Genomic DNA, 18,538 nt, shown 5'->3' on the forward strand with positions numbered 1-18,538 from the left:
TTTGCTTGGTTGTAGATTAGGCAGTCATTTTGTATTTTTGGTTACCGTAGACTAGTTTGCATTTTCTAGAAATTTTTGAAAATGAAATTATGTATGTACTTGTTATCTGACTTCTTTCACATAGCATAATGGTTTTGAAATCATCCTTGTTGCATTAAGTTTTCTTATGAGTAAGCATTCATTTTATGAATATATATTTTGCTGATGAGGGACATTTGAGATGTTGCCAGTTTTTGGCCATCATCAATGACATTACTATAGATATTTGTCTTTATGTTGCTGTGGACATTTATCTTTATGTACAAATCTTTGAATGAGCATTTTATTTTTCTTCATTAAATAGGATTAGAATGTCCAGGTCACTTGTTACAGGTGTGTGTGTGACTTTTTGATAACTGACAAATTGTTTTCCAAAGTGATTTTGCCAATTTACATTTCCACTAGCAGTTCCTCTGCACCTTCACAAACATTTTATATGGTCAGATTTTTTTAAATTTAGCAATTCTAATGAGTGTATAATAGGATTTCATCATGCCTTTAATTTCCATTTTCCTGGTAATTAATCATATACATCTTTGCCTTGCATATTTTCTGTAAAAAGTGAATACTCACATCTTTTGCCTAGATTTAAAAAAAATGTGTTATCTTAATTAACAGGCATTAAAGAATTGTGAGAGTTCTTATTCTTTTTTTTTTTTTTTTTTTCCTTTTTGTGTTATTGGGGATTGAACCCATGACCTTATCTATGCTGGGCAATGCTAAGCTAGTGCTCTACCATTGAGCCTCACCCCCAGCCCTGTAGGTGTTCTTTATGAATTCTACATACTTGTCCTTTGCCAGTTATGTGTATTGAGAATATTTCTGGGGCTGATGTTTTTATTTTCTTAATGGTATCTCCCCTTCCCTCCCCCACCTTACTTTCTTTCTTTTTTGTATCTCTAAATAGTTTCTTTTGCACTTAAAGCTGTTATAGGCTGGAAAAATACAGAATACTTCATGAATTTGTATGTCATCCTTGTTCAGGATTCAGGCTAATCGTCTGTATTGTTTCCAATTTTGGCATCTTTCAAAGAGCAAAAATCTACTGTTTTGAAGTAACCTACTTTATCAAAACTTCCTATTATTTCTTACTTTTTAAATGTTTTATGTTTTAATATATATACACACACATGAATATTTATTATATATAAAATATATAATATAGATAATTTTTTTTAACTGGGGATTGAACTCAGGGGCACTCACCATTGAGACACATCCCCAGTCGTATTTTGTATTTTATTTAGAGACAGGTTCTCACTGAGTTGCTCATTGCCTTGCTTTTGCTGAAGCTGGCTTTCAACTTGTGATCCTCCTACCTCAGCCTCCTGAACCACTGGGATTATAGGCATGTGCCACGGTGCCTGACTATTTCTATATTTGATTATTTATTTATTTATTTATTTATTTATTTATTTATTTATTTATTTATTTATTTATTTATTTATTTATTTATTTATTTATTTATATGTGGTGCTGAGGATCTAATCTAGTGCCTCACACATGCTAGCCAAGTGCTCTACCACTGAGCCACAACCCCATCTCCTCTATATTTGATCTTGATTGCATTCTAAGATGATCTCTGTATTCAGAGAAGAATATTTTGTAAAAGGTAGCATAAAAAGAAAGATACTTTCTTAAATATCAGGATATCCTTCAGTTAAACAGACATTACAAGAAAAACTATTGTGAGATCTTCAGGGGTCAGTTATGCTGGCATCAATGTTTTTATGTTAAACTATTATAATTACTACTTTAAAGTAGTTAAGATAATTGTGAATATGTACTGAAAGATGGTTTAAGAAAAATAGTTTTTTTCTCAGTAGGTTTCTTTCTTCTGATAATTTACTTTGAAAGACAGTAGGCAAATTGAAGATATAGACAGTTGGTTTCTAGAGAAGCACAGGCTAGTTTTATTTTTATTACACTGTATCTTCATTAGTTAATTGTTTTCTGTAGAAAGTCACTTTGAATGATTATGTTCAGCTAGTATCAATCTTCAGATGAGTTTATATTTCCATTAGTGTCTTGGTTTTGCTGTAATTTCTGGATTTAAAAAAATATGATTTTTATCTTTCATAATGATGTCATTGATTACAAGGACTAGAAAATTTTATTCAAATATGTGGAATAGAGTATGTTTGTGTGAGTCCTTTTGAGTTGTGTATTTAAAAATATCTCCTTGTTTAAAACACTTGGTACTTAGACCCTAGAGATAGTTTTAAACCTATAAACCAATATATTATATTTAAACTTCTAGCTTATGCTATAAATTAGATTCTAAGCAACTTGAATTCAGAAGTTACTAAATTAAAATGTATTTCAAGCTTTTTATTTTTAATTTTTTTAAAGAATTCATTGATATATATATAGAGAGAGAGGGAGAAGGAGAGAGAGAGCGAGAGAGAGAGAGAGAGAGAGAGAGAGAGAGAGGGAGAGGGAGAGAGAGAGAGAGAAATGTCAGTGAACCTTATTTTATTTATTTATATGTGGTGCTGAGAATTGAACCCAGTGCCTCACACATGCTAGGCAAGTGCTCCACCACTGAGCCACAAACCCAGACCCTATTTCAAGCTTTTTAAATGTACAAATGTACAGTGTAATTTTGCAAAATAACTGAAATGTTTTGATGACAGGTTGGGATTTTAAAGCAAAATGTAGACTCTGCTGTGATTTATTAAATTTTAACCAAGTTACTTTATTTTGTAGGTGTTCATTGTACCCATGGTTTCAATCGCACTGGTTTCCTTATATGTGCCTTTTTGGTGGAGAAGATGGATTGGAGGTATTTGTATCTTGTTATAAATGAATAAGATATATTTAGTAATTGATAAAATTTTTCAATGATATTTTAATTGTAGCATATTGCCAAGTTTTTTGAACTCATGATTAATATAATTTGAAATGGTTTTCATTCTGAATATGGTTAATCTTTAGAGTACTCTTAACTGGTTATTTGTATTAAATAGCACATTGAGTGATTACAAATTCCATAAATTATGTATTTACATCTCCATATTTTTTTTTCTCATTTTGTAGAATTACCAGAGACAGATTTTTTTCAATATTTTGTGTTTATATTCAGCTTTGAAAATTACTGTTGTTGTTACTTCTCTTCTAATAGTGTCTTTTGTATAGCTGTTAAGTACTGGAACAAATTATAATATTATATGAAGGAAATCTTTTGAGGACAGAATTACTTCGTTTAAATCACTCAGCATATCCTTCTTGAGCACCAGAAATTTGTGACATACATTTTTAGATCCTGAGAAAGTAGAACATTAGTTACCTAAAATTTCAAAGGGCATGAGATATTACTAATTGAGTTTCTCATTGACTTATTGTCATGATTTATGTTTACATAGTAGGTCCTTTTTTTTAAATATAATCAGCCAAAGTACACATCTCATTGTACTTATTCCATTGTATACATTCTCTGTGGTTCTTTACTGCATGTACTTTCTCTAACTCTGGCCGTTGAGAAGCTCTGTACCATAACCCCAGGCTTTTAGGCCATACTCAGCCCATGCATACCTTTCGCTTATGACCTGCATTCTCAGGGCCTGGGTCTTTCAGAAATTCCTGAAGAACAACATGCTTTTATTTTTGTTCACATTACTATACATTTCTTGACCACTGTTTTCTGTTAGAGTAAGACTTTAACCTTCAAAACTTTTTTGAATTGTTCCTTTTGTTTCAGTTTCATTGATTTTAGCTCTGATTTTAATTATTTCCTGTCTTCTACTTTTGTTGGTGTTCTGTTATTCTGTTTCTAGGTCTTTGAGATGTAATATTAGGTCATGTAGTTGTTGACTTTTATTCTTTTCTTGAATGTGCTTCATGCAATGAATTTTCCTCTTAGTACTGCTTTCATAGTGTCCCAGAGATTTTGATATGTTGTATCATCATTCTCATTTACCTCTAAGAATTTTTTTATCTGCTCTCTGATGTTTTCTGCTATCCATGCTTCATTTAGTAGCATATGATTTAGTCTCCAGGTGTTGGAGAAATTTCTATTTTTTATTTTATCATTGATTTCTAATTTCATTCCATTATGATCTGATAGAACAAAAGGTAGTATCTCTCTTTTTTTTGCATTTATTAGGGGCTGCTTTGTGGCATAGCATATGGTCTCTTTTAGAGAAGGTTCCATGTGCTGCTGAGAAGAAAGTATTCGTTCATTGATGGATGGAATATTCTATATATGTCTGTTAAGTCTAAGTTATTGAGTTTTTGAGTTCTGTGCTTTCTTTGTTTAGTTTTTGTTTGGAAGATCTATCCAGTGGTGTGTTAAAGTCACCCAGAATTATTGTGTTGTAGTCTATTTGATTCTTGGAATTGGGAAGGATTTGTTTGATGTACTTGGTTGCACCATTATTTGGGGCATAAATATTTACCATGGTTATGTCTTCCTGACCTTTAGTCTGTGGATGTCCTTTTCTATGTGATGAGTCTCTTGAAGACAACATATTGTTGGGCCTTTCTTTTTAATCCAATCTGCCAGTCTATGTCTTTTGATTGATGTGTATAGGCCATTAATGTTCAGGGTTATTATTGAGATATGATGTGTATTTCCAGTCATTTGGGCCCATTTTTCGTTTTTATTTTGACTTGGTTTCTCCTTTGATTGTTTTTTTCCTTTAAGGTACTTCCTTCCTTTGCTGACCTATCTTCTTGTTTTTCATTTCCTCCTCTTGGAATATTTTGTTGAGCATATTGTGTAGTGCAGGCTTTCTATTTGTAAATTCTTTTAACTTTTGTTTATCATGGAAGGATTTTATTTTGTCTTCAAATCTGAAGGTTAGTTTGGCTGGGTATAGGATTCTTGGTTGGCAGCCATGTTCTTTTAGAGCTTGAAATAGTTGTCCAGGTCCTTCTAACTTTTAGGGTCTGGGCTGAGAAATCTGCTGATATTCGTATTGGTTTCCCCCATAGGTAATCTGATGCTTTTCTCTTGCAACCTTCAAAATCCTATCTTTATTTTGTATGTTGGGCATTTTCATTATAATGTGCCTTGGTATGGATCTGTTGTGATTCTGTGCATTTGGTGTTCTGTAAGCCTCTTGTATATGATTTTCCATTTCATTCTTCAGATTTGGGAAATTTTCTGATATTATTTCATTGAATAGGTTGTTCATTCCTTTGGTTTGTATCTGTGTGCCTTCCTCAATCCCAATAATTCTTAAATTTGGTCTTTTCATGATGTCCCATAGTTCTTGGAGATTTGTTCATGATTTCTTACCATCTTTTCTGTTTGGGCGACTTTATTTTCAAGACTAAATATTTTGTCTTCATTGTCTGAGGTTCTGTCTTCCAAGTGGTCTAGTCTGTTGGTGATGCTTTCCATTGAGTTTTTTATTTGGTTTATTGTCTCCTTCATTTCAAGGATTTCCATTTTTTTTTTTTTTTTTTTGAGAATCTCTCTTTGTTGAAATGATCTTTTGCTTCCTGCAGTTGCTCTTTCAACTGCTTATTGGAGTGATCATTCATTGCCTGCATTTTCTCTCTTATCTCATCCTTTGCTTCATGAATCGTTTGAATTACATATATTCTGATTTTCTCTTCTGACATTTCTTCTCCCATGCTGTCACTGGATTCTATTAATATAGAATCTAGGTTAGTTTGGATCATTTTCTTCCCTTGTTTTTTCATGTTGTTCACATATTTTCCCCTCTAGCAGTGCAGACCTTGGGTATTGCAGTTTCCCCTCTGTAGGCTTATAGTACCCTATAGGTTTCTAAAACCTCTTCTTTAAGGGGAGATCAATATTAGCAGCACCTCGTACAGACAATAAGCAGACCTAAACCAAATATCCCCTATGAAGATGTTAACAATATTGTCATAATAAACAGAGAGGATGAGTTCAAGTATTATCTTTAGTACAACAAATAGATTTGCAATAAGGTCTGTGGTTTCTAATGGAGGACAAAGAGAATGGGGAGGTGTGTAGGATGTAATTGTTAATGGGATAAGAAAAGAGTATATAGAAGTTCTATCTCATAGAAAGAGTTAAATTGTAATCAAAAGAAGTTGGTTGTTAGCATGAGAAAATGGAGAGAATCTGAGGAAACAGGTAAACAAAAGGAAAAGAGAGCAAGAAAAGTAAAGAAATAAAAACTTAAAAATTTTCAAAAAGGAGGAAAAAAAAAAAAAACTATACTATAACAGTCATATAGTATTCAAACCTCCCAGTGTTTAGTAGCCTGATGCATGAGCTTTCAGTCTCCAGCAGGTGTGTCAGGATGGGATTTGCCCCACCTAAAGATGGGAGCTTCCGCTTCCAGGATATTCCAAGATGGCTGCTCTGACTTCCAAATGTGTTGGCAAATGGGCACTGCAGCTTGTGGTTGGGTGTGGTCAGCCGGGGGTTGTGGAGGTGGGGTAAGGTTGGAGTCAGGGTGTGTTTGGTTTGGTTGAGGGATCCTGGAGGTGAGGCTCTGTCAGCCTGGCCGGGGGTCCTGCAGGTCTTGGCTGTTGTCTCAAAATGGTGGCAGCCATGTGTAACCAAACCTGCAGGTACTGTGACAGTGGACTTCCAGGCTACAGCTAGCAGCTGGTGATTTACTGGTTGGTCTGCTGGCTACTCGCGGATGACTGGCAGGTGGACCTTGGGCAGTGGGTGATCAGTTGGTGAAAGGCAGGTGATGGATAGGCAAGAGGCAGGCAAATGGTGGATGATAAGGGCCAGTCAGTGAGCAGTCTGCACTCCAAAAGTAGTTGATATGCTGGCAGACTGCAGGTGATGGCAGTAGACAAATGGAGTAGACAGCAGGGGATTGATAAACAGCAAAGACTGCCTCAGGGAGAAACAGATACCCTCTGCTTGAAATCCGAGTTACAGAGCCACAAGGATTGCAGCCTCCCTCTAGTCCGCCATCTTGGATCTCATCCTTCAAATTTTTATTGAAATTCTTCACTTTTAGAATTGAGGAATTATGCCTTATATTAAAACTGTTTCTGAATGAATTTGTTCCTTAATAATTGAATGCCTTGAGGATGAAGACTATAGTTTACCTATTTTATAAACCTCTGTTATACTCTGTGATACCTTGAATATAAGTAAGTCTGAATAAATGGAGGATAGTGAAGAAATTGCATGGCATTTGTTTTCCGTAGTATTGAAGCAGCAGTTGCTACTTTTGCCCAAGCCAGACCACCAGGAATTTATAAGGGTGATTATTTGAAGGAACTTTTTCGTCGCTACGGTGATATAGAGGAAGCACCACCACCACCTTTATTGCCAGATTGGTGTTTTGAGGATGATGAAGATGAAGATGAAGATGAGGATGGAAAAAAAGAATCAGAACCTGGATCAAGTGCTTCCTTTGGCAAGAGGAGAAAAGAACGTTTAAAATTGGTAATGTTTAAAAATATTACCATATTCTTTACCTTATTCTGTAAGCTTTTTGAGATTTAGGAAAGTGGCATGGTGGCCACGTTTCTTTAGATGGTGTGTATTTGGAAATATCTGAAAGTGTTTGATAGCTATGAGTATGTCTTCCAAGAGAAAAATTGTATTTATGAAAATTCATCCTGTTTATGTTTCTTAAGTAAACCAAAGAAATCTTAGATATTAATATAAAAATTTACTGTTTCTTTACAAAGCAGTATGAAATTCCAACCAAATATCTAAGCAGGAATTTTTACTAATGCTTTTAAATCATTACATAGTTAAAATACTTTTACATATGGGATTACAGATATGTGCCACCATGCCCAACTGTCTGTTTTTTTAGTGCAGATGTGAAATAACTAAGGTACGGATCTCCTATTGATCTTTTTTAGTTTTTCTTTTCATGCCCTTTTGATTATTTGCCAATTATAATTTTTTTTGCATACTTAGTATTTTTGATTGAATTATCAAACATTATTTATGAAAAACTATGGGCATAATTGAGGCTCTGATCTGCATTCAGAGAGGATCTACTTTTGTTTCTATGCAGAATTAGGAGCAGAGAGCACTGACTTAATCAGGGATTGAACTCTTTTTAGAAGCTAGACTTTAATTGAGAGGTAATCTGTTAATAGTGCTTCTGGAGAAAAATCCTAGGGAGGAAAAACTGAGCTGAGATCTAGCTTACCTCTCTGGGCTTTGAATTTTTGACCCCTTTCAGTCTTATTGCTTTTTTGGTGTCTTCAGGCATTTTTAACTTTTTGTACAACCTCACTTGTGACTGCAAAATTAGTTTATAAACTGGCTTTCCATTGTCAAAGCACCAATCTTTCTTCCATTTTGGAGAATGCAGTTAAGTTTGGTTTGATCTTGAGGAATGGTAATTTTTGACAGTATTTGTGCTTATACTTCCAAAAGCAGAGTTGTGAAAAAAATTGGATAGCGTTTTGTAGCATTTTGATTTATTTCCCACCCTCATTTCAAGCCATAATTGGTAAATACTACAATTATTTGCTTTATAGAAGCAATGTAATTACATTAAGGAAAGTTTAAAGATCAAAAAATTTACTATCCTTCAACTTTTATATTAACCACTGGCATTTTTGTCTTAGAAGAATTTCCCCATTTAATTTTAAGATGCAAATGACATGAAGATAAGCTGTATTTGAAAGTAAAAATTCAAATATCTAAGAATATATAGAGTTAAAAATTGCTCTCTGCTCTTTGATTATCCTTCTATACTCTTTTTTTCTGTGCATTTGTACATGGATTCACTTTTGAATCTCCCCCCCCCCCTTTAATATAAATGTATTTGAGCTTCATTTTTTACTGGGGTCTTGCTGTGTCCCCTCTCCCCCTCGTCCTCCTCTTCCTCCTTGTCCTCCTTCCTCTTCTTCATACAGAAGTAGCCCATTCTTCTTAGTTAACACCAGAGGAAACTCAGTGGATAAGGTAAACAGAATGTCAGTTCATAAAATAAGGCAGACTACTAAGAAGAACCCCCAGTTAGTGATCTTGGAAATGATAAGATTAAAGAAAAGAAAAAGTAGGTGGACTGCATAGTAGAATGAAATCAGCTGAAGAGGAAATGCTCAAACTGGAGAATCTAATTAAGAAATTCTTCTAGGGCCAGGTGTGGTAGTGCACACCTATAATCCAGCAGTTCTGGAGACTGATTAAAGAGGATTCCAAGTGTGAGGCCAACCTCAGCAATTTCTTGAGATCTCGTTTCAAAATAAAAAATTAAAATGGGGGAATGTGGCTCAGTGGTAAAGTGCTCCTGGGTTCAATTCCCAGTAATTCTTCCCAACAAAGAAAATTTTCTGGGATGCAGCACAAAAGGACAAAGAAATGTAAAATATGAAAAATAGTTTAGAGTTAACATGTATATAAAATTAAAAATAGTTTAGAGTTAATATATAGTGAGTGATTTAACAATGTGAAATGTCAAAAGGACAAAATAAAGTAAGAACAGAAAGTATTTTAGGATTATTTTTTGTGGTGCCTGCAGCTGGGTCAGACTAGTTATTTCATGAAGCTAATGAATGGAAAGTAAGAAAGTGGAGACAGTTATGTTGTCCTTAGTACGATCCCACTTTTGGGGATTTGCTAGAAATGAAGGGGACCTATTATATGGTTATACTCGTAGCTCAGATTTATTACAGTAATGTACTGAAGATATACAGTGGAATCATTAGGAACAAAGACATGTACAGTTTGAAGGAGTCCATGTGCTGGCTTTTTTATACTCTTTCCTATGAGGAATTATTCTAAACTCACTCTGTAGCTCTGTGTGTGTGTGTGTGTGTGTGTGTGTGTGTGAGAGAGAGAGAGAGAGAGAGAGAGAGAGAGAGAGAGAGAGAGAGAGAGAGTGTTTCTCTCCTGGGATTATTAAATTTTTCAGTGCCAAGGGTTTTTATTGATGACTTGGTTGTTTAAGCATCCTCTGCCTAGCAGGTACCAAAATGCCAGAATCTCAGGATGAAAGCTTTGTTTAGCATAAACTGTATTGTTGGCATAAATAATCTAAGCATGGTTAATCCTTGTCACTGAACTGAAAACACTGAAAGTTAGGTTCCTAGGTGCTTTTCAGGGGCCAATTTTGCTAGCAAGTTCTGTTATGTTAATTATTTTCTGTACATTTGTATTGACTATTCATTCAAATGCCTTTGTTATGATAAAAAAAGGCAGAATAAAGGTGATTGCTTGCTGGGCATGGTGGCACATGCCTGTAATCCCAGTGGCTTGGGAGGCTAAGATAGGAGGAGTTCAAAGCCAGCCTTAGCAACAGCAAGGTGCTAAGCAACTCAGTGAGACCTGTCTCTAAATAAAATATAGACTAGGGCTGGGGATGTGACTCAGTGGTGGAGTGTCCCTGTGTTCAATTCCTGGTACCAAAAAAAAAAAAAAAAAAAAAAGGGATGAACTGAAACTAAAAAACTTCTTCTCAGCAAAGGAAACAGTCAGTAGCGTGAAAAGAGAGCCTACAGAATGGGAGAAAATCTTTACCACACACACTTCAGTTATAGCACTAATCTCCAGGATATATAGGGAACTCAAAAAATTTAATAACACAAAGAACAACACAGCCAATAAATAGGCTAAGGAACTGAACAGACACTTCACAGAAGAAGAAATACATTTATAACTAATTAGAACAAATTAAAAAATTAAAAAAGGTTAATAAATTAAAAAAAAAAATAGGAAGTGGAGAAAATTGATTTTTTTTGGAGGTGGGGAGTTGGGTACCAGGGCAGACATTTACTACATTATTTGGGTTGTCGTTGTTGTTATTATTATTATTATTATTTTTATAACCAAACACAGTAGTTAAATCTGTACTGATTCTCAGTACTTACTGGTTTTGTTAAATTAAAAATACTGAATTTGTTCACCTGCATGGACTTAGTGAAATATTTCTGTGGTAATATTTTGGGAAAGTACTTTAATACTTAATCCTTTTTCCTAATATTATCTTTTTATTGTTTGCTTAAAAAAAAAAAGTAGTATCTATCTATTTATTTATTTATTTTTTAGAACAAACTTGCTTATATGGCTTTTGCTTTTATTCTGCCCATTTCAGAAATTACATTGATGAGGTAAAGAGACACAATGATATAATAGGAGGGGGGTGGTATTCTTTGATTCTTTGACTCATGAAACCTCCAGTTCGGTTATTTAAGGAAGACGAAACAGAAGATAGACTATAACAATGAAAAGTGATTTGTAATTAGGGGCAGAAAGTAGGACCACTGTCTGCTGCAAGGACTTAGGACTCTTTTAGATTTGACATGGATGTATGTGGACAAATATTGTGTTCTTTTTTCCCCCGCTCCCAAGTGGATTGAGTTGCCAAGTCTTTGCCTGAAGGTTGATCTATGGGATTTGTAGATCATATTTTTTATTCCTTAATTACATTAATACCTAGAATTGTTTTGTACTTTTTCTTGAGATCAGTGCCAGCCCTTGTATGGATCTGAAAGTAATTGTAGCATAAATCTAAACTATTTTTTAGTCTAAACTTTCCAGTATTGTTCTTTGTTAGATATATAACTTCTCTGCCCACTTCACTTCTGTAATATTTCAAAAATATGATTACTATGAGATAAAATATTTTATGTAATCTGAGTTAAAGAATTTAGGTTAAAAATTCAATAAATAATCTCACTTTTATATTGATACATCAAAGACTGTGGCTTAGCCACTTTGCCTCAACTGTTACATTGTTGTTCTATTCTAGTTTACAAAGATACAAATTTTGGGTGTTCAGCTTCGTAAACTCCATATTCTACCAGTTAAACTCACCCCTCCAACCAATCAGTGAATGGTATAGTGGTAGGCCTGGGTTCAAATTTTGTTGTCCACCCTCTTTTTATCTTTTTGAAAAAAAATTTTTTTTGAGGGCGCTGGGGATCGAACCCAGGGCCTTATGCTTACAAGGCAAGTACTCTACCGACTGAACCATCTCCTCAGCCCCCTGAAAATTTTTAATTTTGAAAAGATGAGGCCTTGCTAAGTTGCCCAGGCTTGTTAGCAACTTGTGGGTTCAAGTGATCCTCCTATGTCAGCCTCCCAAGTAGCTGGGACTGTAGGAATGTACCACCATGTCAGGTATCATTTACCCCTTGAATAAATAAAATCTTCATACATCATTTACTAATCTGTGAAGTAAATATGCCACTACTTTTCATACTTGTTGAAAAGGATTAGAGAGAGTGTTTGTAGAATACCACATACTCTGCTTGATTCTCAATAGGTAAGTTACTATTACTGTCATGATTACTAAGATTTGCTAATTTGGCTTTTGCATTTACTGGACTGTGTACATACGTTGAAAATCATGTTTATTTAAGGATAACTCCTGTACATTCATGGGGGAGTTTGTGGAGCTTCTGGGGGTAGACCATTTCTGCTTTATATATTGATTTGCTTAGATTTGTGAAAATAGGCTAATTTATCTCTTCTTTGAAAATGGATTGGACCTCTAATGAAATATTTTTCTCCCCCCGTTTTTTTTCTTTTTTTTAAAGGGTGCTATTTTCTTGGAAGGTGTAACTGTTAGAGGCGTAACTCAAGTGACAACTCAACCAAAGTTAGGAGAGGTACAGCAGAAGTGTCATCAGTTCTGTGGCTGGGAAGGGTAATAAACATTTTAAAGTTTTAAATAAGATTTCTTACTTTGTATATTTAAAATTAATACAGACATTGACACAGCTTTATTTCTTAAAGATAATATGTTTCCATGAAATGCTAAAAAATGTCAGATTTTTTCAAGATGATCAGTGTAATATACAGACGATTGAATCAAAATTAGATGACTTGTTTATCTTCCTAAAGCAATAGGAAATTACTGTTGTCACTACGTAGCACTTATTTTATCATTTTGGGCTGCTGATTGAATGTTTGGATTGGTCTTATCAATTTATTCAGGGAAAATGGGTAAAACTTGAATGTGCCTAATTTTTCAGTTGTTTTGTAATCAGAAGCCTGAGAATGTCACTTTTAAATATGTTCTGCTCCCTACCATGACTCAAAAATATTTATCGGACTTTCATGGGAAGAGGACTCAGGAGAAAGTTTACTCTGCTTATCTGTTACTTTCAGGTCTTGGTCTGTGGCAGAAAATTATGGTAGAGTTTGAACACCAGGAAACGAGGATTGTTATTTGTGAAAAGTTCCTAATATAATTCCCTAACATAATATAAATTCTTAAAGAACTTTTATTACTGGCATGTACACCTCTGATAAATTAGCTAGAAATAATTTTAGCTAAAAGGTGAAAATAATGAAGAAATAATATGGGCCTTAATGTTATGTTAAACCCTTGCCAATGTACCTTAATTTTTACCTACGTTTCTTCTGTTTTGTCACTTCTGGGCATCCTTGGAACAGAAATTTGCCAACTCTGCAGAGTTATGTCAAGTTGGCAGTGTCATGATGGAGAAATATGGGGTCTAGGATAGTGTAAGGTAATTAATCCACGATTAAACTTTTTCCTGAAGTAAAAGACTTGTGGATGTACCTGTTTTACCATTTAAGTCATGCATACCATTATTTGAAAATTAGCCCAATAATTATAATATAGAATGGCAATTTAGAACCTTGTAAACTTATGTTCTAAAATGTCAAGACAATCATTTTTAGTGTTTTTGTGAAAGGTGAAATTTGAATTGAAATTGATCTCATGATAGGGAGAACATTTTGATAAATGGGTGAGTCATTTGAATTGGTTTAAGACATGCATTGCTTTGAATGGATATCAACCATGATAGTAATAAAATGTCCTTCTTTAAGGTCTGGATTCCCTGGAGCACAGCCTGTTTCCATGGACAAGCAAAATATTAAACTTTTAGAGCAGAAGCCATATAAAGTAAGCTGGAAAGCAGATGGTACTCGGTAAGTTAGATTTCTAAAAAAATCGTACAAATTATTGTAATGCTGTAAGAATTTTACTTTGTTCTTGGGTAAGTTTGCTCTTTTGGGAGTGTAAATTTCTGATTTGAATAGCAAAATAAATGTTTCAAAAATTGTACAGTTTTTGTTTTGCTGATATTCTAGGCTATGTAATAAGTTCTCTCATTCTGCTAAATTTTTGATTTTAGAGTTCTGTTACTTTGACATAAATCTATTCCAAATGTTAAGTTTGAAAGCATTTCAGATGATTTTTGATGTCTACTGCCTACTACATTGTTTCATGGATGTTTGGCGTGTCTAAATTTAAACTTTTCCTGACTCATTATATGTTTTATTCCTTTGAATAGTTTTCCTTTTTCTCTTAGTCTTTACTATTGCTGTTTATAATTTTATGTACCGTTAAGATTTCTATAATCTTAGAACAAAGTTTGACTTCAAATTTCATATTCTTAAGTTTTATGATTCTAAGTTTTTATAAGTTTTATGGTTCTTCAATAAACTTAAATTTTTTCTCTTTTGTAATCCATATTTTTTGCATCCATTACAGTTCACTATTTATATTTATTCATTCAGCAAATGTTACAATAGTTGTAGTAATGACTTCAACAGATGTTAACATAGAAGCCCTATTCATTGGGCTTGGTTGTGGCTAAGTGGTAGAGTGCTTGCATGTGTGAAGCCTGGGGTTCGATTGTCAGCACCACATAAAAATAAAATAAAGGTATTGTGTCCTCCTATAACTAAAAAAGGATTAAAAATAAAAAAAAGTCCTATTAACTTTTCATCATAAAATGTTTTAGAGTAATTAGTGCATCTACATGTTAGTGTTTAAATATTAGTTTAAAGATAATGTTGGATGCATTTTTATGAAAAGTTTTTGAATGTAAAAGTGGCAGCTGTACACTGTCTTCATCCGCATTTAACTTTTTTTTTTTTTTTTGCGGTGCTCGGGATCGAACCCAGGGCCTTGTGCTTGCAAGGCAAGCACTCTACCAACTGAGCTATCTCCCCAGCCTGCATTTAACTTTTGATGACCTTAAAAGATGCATCTGGAAACGTGAATTTGATTTCAGTTTTAGGTGAACTTGCTATTATATGGCACAGTATGCTTTGTAGTACGTTTGTTTTATGGTATTTGAGTTTTATTATTTGGGAATATATAAAATATTTTCATTTTGGTTGTCCTTTTTTGTTGGCAATAATCCTTCCCCTCAATTTAGCATTTTCTAGCTTTTCGTAAGAGGCTCATTTAACAAAGTTCTGAAAATACTATAAACAAAAAGAGGAAAATAAAAAAAAAAATGTGATTTTATCACCTAGAGAAAACACTATAATTGTGGTATTTGACCTTTTTCTTTGGGTTATATAGCATTTACTGTTTTTTTTGTTTTTTTTTTTTATTGTGGTACTGGGGATTGAAAGCATTTACTATTTTTAATACCAGTGCTTCATATCCTAATTCAAATAGTTAAATAACAAAGTGTATCTAACAATATGTGTTCATTTATTCATCTTATTTTGAATTTACTTGAAAAGTGAACTAGCTTTAAAAATTAATCTAGGATATAAAATTCATTCAGTATAGAAATAAAATGAAACAGTTTGCTTTGTGTGCTTGAGGAGTTATAAAAATGGATATAGTTACAGAGACAGATATAGATTTTTACCTGTTCTGTGCCTGCCCCCCTCCTTCACTGTGGTTATGTATTTTTGAAGGTTAAGTGAAAACTCTAATGCTTGATTTTCAGTGTTAAATGCATTTTAAAATTGTTTTTGATAAGGTTAAAATCTGAATCTGTTAAATTGGTAGTTAGAATTAACAGACATTAATGATGTTGTTGAGGTGTATATTTTTAATAGCTATATAACAGTGTCTTAACAGATGGATTTAATTCATACTCTTTGAGAGGAGAAAGTGAAAAAACATGAGGATCAATGACTCTGTCTCTAGACTTTACAAAAATGGTCTAGGGATTTGTGGTTAAGACAGATTCATTCTGTGACAAGTTTCATGTTTTTATGAATTTCACTTCCTGTATTGCCTTCTTCATAGTGTTCAGGCTATGATCATGGTAAATCTTGGGCAAAATAATAAGGCATGTAAAAATTTGGTGCCTATAATTTGCTATCTTACTTTTGTTTACTTTCCCTCCTCTGTAGTTGTATACCCCTTTCTTTGTTTCTCAGTACCATCAGACCCTTAGATACTGGCTAAAATAATTTGAGTGAAGGTGTTTTTAATAGTAGAAATGTCTAAATTTCTTAGAACTATGCTTCACCAAAAACAAAAGGACAACCCTTTAAGTATTAATTAAATACCTCCTCTGTTTTTGGCTACTTTATTCTTGGAGAAGAAAACTTATGGGAAATATTTTCTGGACCAGTGTGAAACTCTATCTTTTGTGCAGTAGGACTTAAGGCCAAAAGTATGAGAGAGGGATCTTCCTTGATTTATAGGGTGAAAAGAACCTGAGAGGGCTATAGAATGGTCTTGGATGCCATGGAATCAGAAGAGCTGATTAACAGCCTTGAACCCCATGCTACATTGTGTTAAAAGCCTTATCAGGAAAGAGTATGAGATCTCTTTTTAATATCCTTATTTTATATTTTAGTGTCCAATCATTGTATCTAGTAATACTATTTAGATTCAAGGATCTCTGGAACTGAGCGTAATAGGAGTCCTATAGTTAGCGATTAAAGATATTGCCTGAGAATTTTGTGTTAACCAAGTCAAGGCCTGGAGGTAACAGTGAGTTATAGTTTTGTTAGAATACTATAATAAATTCTAAAACATTGTAAAATATTTTCTAAATGTAAAGACAAATAATATAGATAGGAATATAGAAGTGCATAAAAATGAAATAGTGAGAAATTTACATTAGTTTTATAAGTAAATTGATAAACACTAAGCCACTGTAGTCTCGGAAACAGGTGAAATCAAAGTTTGTGTGATGGAAGATTTGTGTTTCTAGTATTTAAGTAAAACCATATTGTAGAAAATGAAATGTCTAAGCTGAGCATGATGGTGCATGCCTATTATCCCAGTGGCACAGGAGACTGAAGTTGGAGAATGGCAAGTTTTAAGCCAGCCTCAGCAACTTAGCAAGACCCTCAGCAACTTAGTGAGACCCTGTCTCTAAATAAAATTCAAAATAGAATTGGGGATGTGGCTCAGTGATTGAGTGCCCCTGAGTTCAATCCTTGGCATTCCCCCGCCCTGCCCCCCCAGGAAAAAAAAAAAGAAAAAAAGAAAGGAAGAAAACAACAACAAACAAAACACAAAGGTCTGGGTATGTGGCTCAGTGGTTAAGTGCCTCTGTGTTCAGTTCCTAGTACCAGGAAAAACTAAAAAAGATGTTTTTAGTTTTTATAGCTCTGATTGCTTTTGGTTACATTTTTAGTTTGTAAGACTTAATTTTAAAAAATTTTAAAAATTTTCTTTTAATTTTTTCATTTGGAATTATTTCAGACTTAAAGTTCTAAAATACAAGGAATTCCCATGTACCCTTTTTTCAGATTCTCCAAATATTAACATAGTATTTAACTAGCAAAATGATCAAAATCAAGAAATTAACACAGATGTATTTTTAACTATTGGCCTTATTCAGATTTCATCAGAAGTCTCAATAATTTATGTCCCATTTATGGTCCAGGATCCAGTCCATAATTATGTGTTGTCTTAATTTTCACATCTCTTCCTTTTCTTTGTTTTAGAACAATTCCTTAGGCCATCTGGACTTTGACACTTTGGACAGTACTAGCCAGTTATCTCATAGCCTGTCTCTCAAATTGAGTTTGTCTGATGTTTCCTTATGATTTGTGCAGTAGATTTTGCAAAAACATCATAATCATTTCAGGAGGCATGTAATGTTAAATTATCTCATTACTGGTCATATTAATCTTGGTTAAACTGGTATCTACTAGATTTGTCTGTGATAGTTACTCTTTTTCCTTTTGTTCTTGGTAAGAATCTGTGGGCGAGATACTGTGAGACTGTGTAAGTATCCTATTTCCTATCATACTTAATCCCATTAATTTTAACATTCATTAATGATTCTTGCCTGAAATAGTTACTGCTATAATGCTTGCTAAGGAGAATAGTAGAATTCAACCATAAGGGGGAGCTTTTCCTTTTTCTTCATCTATTTTTCTCTGTCAATAGGAACTCATAGACTTGTATTATATTTGTTAGGTTATAATCTATTTTGATAATCATTTTATTTCTCAGAATGTCTCATTTGTCCACTGAAAGTCCCTTCAAGTGATTTCTGTCTTTTTAACATCTCCCCATCAGTTTTTGAACCCTTCTTTACTTTTTGACCTCTCTCCCTTACATGTTTAAGGCCTATTTTTTACTTTTCCTTCTCCAGCCCTGGAATCAACCATTTCTCCAAAGAGTGGTGTTTAGAAACCAATATTTTGGCACTAGGTGGGCTCATTAGTACTAGGCTGTCACTGCTTTTACACCTTCCCAAAAGAGTTAGGAAAGCATGTGTGCATGCATGCATATATTTGTGTATGTGCACACGCGTGAAAGAGAGAGAGAGAGGTACAGACAGACATATATATATATATATACACATATTTATATATATTTCTGTTTGTTTTAAAATCATGGGTTTATACTGATATTGTCAATTCTTATTCAACACTGTAGGATTTATTCAAATTATTCTTTCCTATTTGCACCTC

General features: G+C 33.8%; 1 protein-coding gene across 2 annotated transcripts in view; it reads left to right on the forward strand.

The window, feature by feature from the left end:
- The window catches only part of RNGTT (RNA guanylyltransferase and 5'-phosphatase), a 344,105-nt gene that overhangs the window by 41,785 nt on the left and 283,782 nt on the right, over positions 1 to 18,538 (forward strand). For both annotated transcript variants that reach the window (XM_079146976.1, XM_079146977.1), the window contains exons 5-8: positions 2,749 to 2,824; positions 7,156 to 7,396; positions 12,463 to 12,572; positions 13,727 to 13,828. In XM_079146976.1, the coding sequence (XP_079003102.1) occupies positions 2,749 to 2,824; positions 7,156 to 7,396; positions 12,463 to 12,572; positions 13,727 to 13,828 (529 nt within the window). The remainder of the gene's footprint in view (positions 1 to 2,748; positions 2,825 to 7,155; positions 7,397 to 12,462; positions 12,573 to 13,726; positions 13,829 to 18,538) is intronic.

The sequence above is a fragment of the Sciurus vulgaris genome, assembly GCF_902686455.1.
Source record: "Sciurus vulgaris genome assembly, chromosome: 7".
In the NCBI taxonomy this organism is placed as follows: domain Eukaryota; kingdom Metazoa; phylum Chordata; class Mammalia; order Rodentia; family Sciuridae; genus Sciurus; species Sciurus vulgaris.